At 52.0% G+C, this 8646-nt stretch overlaps 1 protein-coding gene across 1 annotated transcript; it reads left to right on the top strand.

Moving 5' to 3' along the window:
• The first annotated feature begins 207 nt into the window (after positions 1–207).
• HOXB1 (homeobox B1) lies at positions 208–1660 on the top strand. The gene is made up of 2 exons (XM_045526273.1): positions 208–789; positions 1215–1660. The coding sequence occupies exons 1-2, from the start codon at positions 213–215 to the stop codon at positions 1541–1543; spliced, it is 906 nt and encodes a 301-aa protein (XP_045382229.1). The 5' UTR covers positions 208–212; the 3' UTR covers positions 1544–1660.
• The last annotated feature ends 6986 nt before the right edge of the window (positions 1661–8646 follow it).

Consider the following 8646-nt stretch of genomic DNA (forward strand, 5'->3'; position numbering starts at 1 on the left):
GCCAAACTCTGGCCCACTTTGCCCATTGGCCTGGGAGAGATCACATGTGCCCCCCCACCCCCACTCCCTACCCCCTTCCTAGGGGAGTGCTGGCCCAGGCGAGCTGGACCAGGCCATGGATGCGAGCCTCAGCGCTGTGACATACTGCCGAAAGGTTGTAGGGCAAGAGGGTGTCTCCCCCAAACGAGCCGACCCTCCTGTGGCCTCGACGCATGGACTATAATAGGATGAACTCCTTCTTAGAGTATCCACTCTGTAACCGGGGACCCAGCACCTACAGCGCCCACAGCGCCCCAACCTCCTTCCCCCTCAGCTCAGCTCCAGCCGTTGACAGCTACGCAGGCGAGGGCCGCTATGGCGGGGGGCTCCCCAGCCCCGCGCTCCAGCAGAACTCGGGCTATTCCGCTCAGCAGCCGCCTTCAGCGCTGGGGGTGCCCTTCCCCAGCTCCGCGCCCTCGGGGTATGCCCCGGCCGCCTGCAGCCCCAGCTATGGGCCTTCTCAGTTCTACCCTCTGGGTCAATCGGAAGGAGACGGAGGCTATTTTCATCCCTCGAGCTACGGGGCCCAGCTAGGGGGTTTATCCGACGGCTACGGAGCTGGTGGAACGGGCTCGGGACCGTACCCTCCGCCGCAGCCCCCTTATGGGAATGAACAGGCGGCCAGCTTTGCACCAGCCTACGCTGATCTCCTCTCTGAGGACAAGGAATCGTCCTGCGGGTCAGAAACCAGCACCCCCACCGCCCGGACCTTCGACTGGATGAAGGTTAAGAGAAACCCACCCAAGACAGGTAGGGCTCAGACGTGGCCACCCCCTCTCCGGGGACCAAAGTAGCTCTACTGCCCTTGCACTGAGATGGCCTGGGCAGGGTTATTCTTTTTCAGCAGCCCTGATAGAGGCAGGTAAGAGCGTTCTCAGGTCAGGTGAAGTCTCCCCACCCAGTAGGAACCCGGTCGCCCCCAAGAGTAAGTCTCCATGCCCACTCCACTTCCACATCTGAGCACCCAGCACGGGCCCAGGACCTAGTGTGCTTGAGGGTGGGAGGTGGAAGTATGGGGGAGGCGGCTCCAGATTTGGAGATCACCATTGGGGGTCCCTGGTGATCTGTGGGAACTTTGAGAACTGAAGGTGGACAGAATGGTGAATGGAGGAGGGGAGGAGAAGGAGAAAGAGGTGAGAGAACTGACGTGGCCTTTCTTCCCGCCCCGCCCCTAGCGAAGGTGTCGGAGCTGGGCCTGGGCGCGCCCAGCGGCCTCCGCACCAACTTCACCACGCGGCAGCTGACCGAGCTGGAGAAGGAGTTCCATTTCAACAAGTACCTGAGCCGGGCCCGGAGGGTGGAGATCGCCGCCACCCTGGAGCTCAATGAAACGCAGGTCAAGATTTGGTTCCAGAACCGGCGCATGAAGCAGAAGAAGCGCGAGCGGGAGGGAGGCCGGGTGCCCCCAGTCCCAGCAGGGTGCCCCAAGGAGGCGGCGGGAGATGCCTCGGACCAGTCCACATGCACCTCCCCTGAAGCCTCGCCCAGCTCCGTCACCTCCTGAACTGAACCTCACAGCCCACGGGGCTTCCAGGCACTGGAGCGCCCCAGTCCAGCCCTCTCCCAGGCTCTCCCCATCTGGGGCCTCGGCTTCACTGTCTCGGCGATCCTCTCCAAGGCTGGGACACCAGTTCAGAGCTGGGGGGATGGGGAAACCTTTTTCTCACATCTGGGTGAGGAACTGATGGCTAGGGACACTAGGGCACCAGAGGCCTGGGAGGCACCGAACCTGTCAAATGTGGAGGGAATGCCTTTCATCTGGGGATCAGCTCACCCTCAACATGTGGGTAGGGGTAGGAGCCAGCCCCATCCTCCTGGATTCTCTTTTCCCTTCCAACTTGAGTTTATTCAGTTCAGTGCCTTTGAGCTTCAAGGATTCTCCTCATGAACTCGCATCCTAACTCCCTCTTCTAGGCCCAGGACAGACAGAAGGCCTTGAATGTTCTTGTGTGGGAGCCGTTTGGGTGCTGGCATATTATTACCAATCCTTAATCCAGTCACCACAGACCTTACAATAGCACCAGCTACCTTGTGACAGACCAAAAAGCTCCCTATCTAACCCTATTAACCCTCTCCTGGCACATCTGTATTGCACTAATGCAGCCTCCAGAGGTGGTTTTCAGAGACCTGCCTCCTCTCACCAGCGACCTCATCACTAAGTCACCAAAGTGTTTTGGAACTTGGTACTCCGGAGACTTCTGGAACGCTGTGCAAGGCCTGTCCCCATCAAACCTCAACCAGGAAGGTGCAGGCACGCCCCCACTAGTTCCTCCCCTATTTATTGCCTCCTGGAAAACCCAGGACCCTCTTCCCCATCTCTACTCTATGTCTGGGGGCAGCCAGGGAGGCCCAGGTACTGTGAGGGCTCCCAGTCACAGCAAGCATTTCTGTGAACCTTGGAGACAGTGGAGGCACCATCCAAGTTTCTGGAAACCTGAGCCCCAAGCAAGCTCTCTCTGTACCTCCAACTACCTCATTTCAATAAAGTCTGTGTTTTTCCCCTCTTCCCGCCTACTTCTGCTCCTCCATCTAGGGGTAGAGGAGGCCTCATACTCCATCAGCCCTGGAGAAGAGGTGAGGAAAGAGTGGTCGCTGGCTGGTTGGGCTAGAAAGAGCTGAGCTTTAAGATCTCAGCAGGATAAAGAGAAGGACTTACTGGGTGCGGGCCTAAGCAGAATAGGGCTCCAGGCCCCCAGGCCTGACAGTGTCAGTCCACTGGTCATTGGGAGAACTCAGAAAGGCATGGAGAAAGAAGACCGGGGAGATCAAACAGTTACCAGAGGGTCTTGAGAGGAAGACAGGAAAGAGGAGAAACAGACCTGTTTGGAGAGGACAGAAAGAGGGTGCAAAAGGAGGAGGAAGTGTGGGGGAAGGCGAAGCAAACTACCCCTTCCCTCCTCCTCAACTCCCTCCGTCCTGCCCAGAGCAAGGCCTGGCTCAGACCCAAGGGTCGCTGACAAACTCCAGATTGGCATTAACCCCACCACCCCACCCCAACCCAGCGCCCTTCCAGTGACTCCGCGGGGATGTCGGGATCCGAGTGGCCGTGAGAGTCCGGCCCCAGCCTGCCCTCCTCCAAAATGCCTTTCCGCTGGGGCTCAAGGTGAACTCCCTCGGCCTCCGGGCGCTGGACGCCAGGAAGGAGGTGGCTGTCAAAGGGCCGAGTGGGGGGTAGGGTGCGGGAGAAGGGGCGGAGAGCCCGAGGTGGGGGAAGGGCAGGCCGTGGGGGTGTGGGGAGGGAGAAGTCGCAGGAAAGTCCGGGGCCTGGGGGTGGGCGGAGGCGACGGAGGTAAATCCGGATCCCGAGCTGACCTTTTTACCTCCAAGCGCCTCTGGGCTTTCCAAACAAGCTAACAGCGCGCCCCCGGGGGCAGCCATTGTCTCCGGGCGGGTCCCACTGGCAAACCTTTGGCCGGCAGAGGCGGGGGGCCGGGACTCAGCAAGCTCCGCGGCCGCCAACAAACCGCCATCGCTCACTCGCCCCGCGGTGCCGTCGAGATGACGCGGGCCTCCGGGCTCCGGCCCTGGTTTATTGATTCCGGTTACCGCGAGAGCCCATGTGCCCCGAGGGCAGGGCAGCCTGAGGGGAGAGGGGCAGCAGCGACCAAGGTGGGGTGTCTTGTCCACACTGCCATCTCTTTAATTCCTGACCTTTCTAAGGAAGAGAGGCAGCTAAAAGGACTAGGAATGTACATAAACGCTGAGCATTTGCTTCCTAATGAAATTGGTGCCATTATAGGAGAGGCAGCGTTATCAATAATTGCACAGCCCAGCTGGAAAGCAAGAGAAGTGTGTTGCAAGAGGAAGCCTAGCTTTCCCAGAGGCTGATGTCTTGCCCTCTGTCTTTTAAAAATAAATCTATTAACTGCTTTTCTGCATTTAATTGAAATTGCCTCCAAGCTTGGCTTCCCCAAAGGGGTCACCTTGGCAGAGGGGACAGAGTGAGTGTCTGCGGAAACAAAACTCCCTTTGCTTGGAGCCATTCAGTGTGAGCCAGTCGAGCCTTCTTGTTGGGGTATTTGTGGATCCTCCAAACTTTGGACAAGTGAGCAAGAAAGCAGGGAGGAGGAAGAAGGTGCAGTGGTTAGAGCGAAGCCCGCGTTAAGGAAGGATGGTGGAGCTGGTTTGCAGACTGGGGCTGACAGGTCCTGGGGGAGGAGTGATGGAGGGGCCAGGAGGAAAAGGGAAAGCTGGCTGGCTTGGTTTTTGGCCTTAGCAAAAGGAAATATCAGATTCCTCCAGGGAAGGATGAGGGGCAAATCAGTTCTCCGTTAATAGAGGGGCGGACTCCAAATAGTCTGCAATGAGTCTGAGCCTCCCATCTTCTTAGATGCAGAGATCCTGAACCCTTCCCCACTTTGCACTCTCCTACTTGAGTCCCACTTCCAATCTGAGACCCCAGGCAGGTCTACACTGAAGACATTTGTTTGGAGAAAGAAAAGATCATTGTATATTTTCCTAGCATAAATGACAAAAGGAGAGGATAGTAAAAAAACAACAACACATTTGCTCGCATTGAGCTAAACTGATGGTCTTGTTAAACTTTCCCCCAATAGAAGCCAAACTGCTTCACTCCTAAACTCCTCAAAGCCTTTGAGATTGCTGTTTTTTTCACCGCCCTGAGGAAGGGAGGGATTTTGTTTACCAGGAGATCTGAAAGTACATTTTTCGAAAAATTTGAAAGCACTCTACCCCCACATCTCTGTTTCCCGGATCTCAAAAAATATCTCCAGTTTTGAAAATAAAAATCTTGAGGGTTTTTGTTGTTATTGTCTTGATTCTTCACAGGAGGAGAATTCACAGGGCTGGTTGAAAGTTTGTCAAGGTCTCTGAGGGGCACACTCACCAACCTGGCAGTCCAGTTGAGGGGGGCAGTCAAGCCTCCACTCCACCGAACCCTCTGTACCATCTGTTTCTCAGCCCAAGTGTGAAATTTTCCTTTTTCCTTTGCCATTTTCCTCAGCGTTTGTTCTCCAAATGTGAGGCTCTTTGATCTCCTGGACCAGAAAGAAAGAAAAAGAGGTTTTTAAAGCCCTGAAGTTCTTCTTACTTTTAATGTGGGTTTCTTTGTTGTGAATATTCCTTGTGCCAACACCACGGGGCTGCTGGAAAGGGGTTGGTGGGATGGGGCTTGGAGAAGGGTGTGGATAGGGAGGCTCGGGAGGAATTTCCAGATGAACAAATGAGGGAGGTCAAAATGAGTCAGAGTGCAGGACCAGGGAGTTGGGGAAAACACCCAGGAATGTGGGTTCAAATACAAGCCCTGCCTCTCCATAGCCAAGTTGCCTAATTCTCCGTGCCCAGTTTCATTATCTACAAAATGGGAATAATAACAGCTCCTATCTTATGGGGTTGATGCTGGGATTAAATTAATATGAATAAGTGTAAAATGCTTGTAATAGTCCCTAATAAATAAATGTAAGCTGTAACAATTATTATCATTATTAAAGGGACTATGTTTTCTTCCCTTTCTATAGTATCTAATCTATTTCAGAGCATAGCTTCACTATGCCCACTTCTTATACTCATATCTTGTTTGGTTCCTGATAGGTGTATTGGGCTAGGGACAAATAGAAGGGATTCCCTTGAGAACCCTCAGTTGTGTTTGGCTGAGACCTCTTCCTCTTTTTCCAGTCTCAGCCTACTCACCTGTAGAGAAGAAGCATTATCCTCACCTCCCATACATTTTCCTTTCCTTTTCCATTATGGGAAGATGGACAAGAAGTCTGGAAGACACTTCAGGATCCTTATTTAGTGCAGTAGAGGGCAAGGGTTCTGGAGTACAACTTTTCAAAGTGTTCCCCTTTTATTAGCTGGTGGGCACATGCCAGTACCCAGTTTCCCTGTGCACCCAGTTCTTCAGATGTACCATGCAGGATGTTGAAGAATAAATCATATAGATGAGAAATGCTTAGAACACTGCCTGGCACATAGAAAGTGTTCAGTAGCAATTTCCTATTTTATATATTCACATAAGATATTTTTCTATTACTTTCTTACACAGAGTTATTCTTGGTCTTGGCATGATGGAAGCAGATATCCTCCAGCCTCGGCCCCCTGCACTGCACCGGCAAACCCGCCTGGCACCATGATTTGGGACTTGCTGCTAGGGAATAGAATAATTATGAACTGAATTAAAGGGGTCAGGGGAACCCCATAGACTGCTGGCTTACAGTAAATACAATATCATAATGAGGGATGCTCTAGACAGGTCAGCCTCACTGCATAACCCTGGGAGAACATTCTCACTTCAGTCCGTAAGATTGGTGCCCCCTGCAACTGTACCAGATTTTTTATTTTTCTGGTTACTCAGTCCTGACTCTAAGGCCTTCCTTGCACGACCTTCCTTGAATGACTCAACCAGAGTATTCCAGATGCTTCAGCTTTTGCTGTTTCCCTGGCTCTCAAAATGCTTTCTATAATCAGAGTATGTCCTGGGTGGGACAAGAGTTGGAGATGTCAAATGTTTAATATCCATTCCCCAGAGAACGGGGAGACTCAGGCAGCAGCAGACTTCAGCCCAAAGGCTGACCTCCTGGCCCTCATCCACTCTTGTTCTCTTCATTGGGAAAGGAATGGCTCAGATACTTCAGCGAAGATTTTGTAGGAAGTCAGGAGTCCTAAGTTTTCTCTACCAAGGGCCTTCTTTGTGTTCTCAGGTAAATCACTTAACCTCTCTGGGCCTACTTTCCCAGTCTTTAATATAAGTTGAATTATCCCACTGCAGCTTGACTCATCCTTTTCTCTGAGGATAGAAGAAGATGTAGGTAAGAAAGGATATAAATTGGGTGGAGGATAGGGAGATGGGAGGGTGGGGTGGAGAAGCATCCTGTATTTATCCTACCTGCCTGTATTTATCCTGCCTACCTCTAACGAGCTAATTAAAATACTCTTTCTCTATCCAACCCCCCCTCACCCCCCCTTTCCTTCAAGCTCTCAAGATCATTGGCCTTGGTCCAGACAATTCTCAGCCCTGCAGCCTTTTCTGCCTGGAGGGGAACCAAGGTGGGAGGGGGCCCCACAAAGCATGCGCCCTCTGCTCCTGAGAGGCTGATGCTCCCTTCAGTTTACTCTGGCCTGACAGCTCCATTTCAACCCCCACCTTGGAGATGAGGCAGCTCAATATTTACTCAGCAAGAGAGGTTTGCCCAGAAGCCTCGCCTCTCCAGCCTGCCCCCACCCCCTTTCCTTCCCAGTTCATGGAGAGTTCAGCCCTGAAATGGCTTGCAGCACCCCACCCCCGCCCCACACACAGCCCCAGCGGCTCAGCGGAGCCTCCTGTCCAGGGGATTGTTGAGCCAGAAGGGCGGGGGAAGGGCCTGGTCCTGAGGTCATGCCCTGGTCTTTCCACTCTTACTGGACCAGCAGCCTGGGCCTCCAGGAGGAGAGAAGACTCAGAAAATGATTTTCTTTTGGGGGAAGGGGCAAGACGTGGAGATTGGAACTATCAGGTTGGGGACATGATCCAGGACTGCAAAGGAGTCATGTATCTGCATGTTATAAGTACAGTATCATACACCAAGCTTTATGGTAGAGAAACTTGGTAAACTTGTGACAACTTGGACTCTCTTTCCAAAGACACTGAAAGAGTTAATGCAGTAAAGAAGTGACACTTGTGTTCCCAGCAACCATGTATGAAAACCAATCTCTCACCTCCTAACATTCTAGAATGTAAGATCCATGAAGGCAGGGGTTTTTGTCTGTTTTATGCATCACTCCATTTCTAGTTCCTAGAACAAAGCCCAGTACATAGCAGATGCTCAGTAAATATATGTTGAATAAATAAATATTGAAGCAAGATTCTCCTGTCTAGAAGCAAGTACCCCCAAAATGGTGTCCTGAAATGATGTGAGCTTCAGATGTTTGATTAGTCCAATAGTATTATAATCAACGTATTAATATGAAGATAATGAAAGTAGGGTTCCAGCTGGAAGGGGACTTCGGAGGCAGTTTCTTCATCCATACCTTCCATTCAAGCTGTCTATCTCAAGGTAAATGACAAAGAGCTCACTGCTTGCTTTTAGGGCAAGTCTGATCCAAGAGTTCTTCCAGTTTTTGTTTGGGCTTCCTTTTATTTTAGCAAGTATAAACCCAAGACAAGACTCAACTTTGGAAATGAAAAGGATTTGAAGGCCCAGCTGGACCTTTCTATTGGTAGAAAATGGACAGAGAAGCCATCCTGCAGCGAGACCCAAGAGAAGTGCACTTGACTCAGACAAGCCTTCCTCTCCATCTTCCAAGTTCCCACAGAGCTAGTGTCAGGCTCCTGCTGCACCAATGCACCAAGGTTTTGCTTTATCTTTTTAAAAAGATGTGTGGGTTGTCTACTTGCTTCTAGGGCCAATGAGGTGAATTCACACAGGGCTGTGTGTGCAGTTTGTTTGGGATCAGAAAGGGGATGGTGAGGTGAAGCATGACTTTCAATGCTTACTGGAACTTGAGGGCAAGGATGGCCATCTCTTGGAAATGTCACAGAGCCCTTGGGAAGGTCACTCAGTCTGGGGTGGTCAGTTACCATCCTTGGAAATTCTTGTGAATTGATGGTGTCAGCTTGTTTCCTTCTCCCGTGGATCTACACACGTGGATCCTGACACCACAGAAACACGA

Source organism: Lemur catta, chromosome 15 (assembly GCF_020740605.2).
Source record: "Lemur catta isolate mLemCat1 chromosome 15, mLemCat1.pri, whole genome shotgun sequence".
NCBI lineage: Eukaryota > Metazoa > Chordata > Mammalia > Primates > Lemuridae > Lemur > Lemur catta.

Coding starts and splice junctions, on each gene's coding strand:
- HOXB1 (XM_045526273.1), top strand. CDS start 213: ATGGACTATAATAGGATGAACTCCTTCTTAGAGTATCCACTCTGTAAC. Junction 790..1,214: donor GAGAAACCCACCCAAGACAG/GTAGGGCTCAGA, acceptor CCCCGCCCCTAG/CGAAGGTGTCGGAGCTGGGC.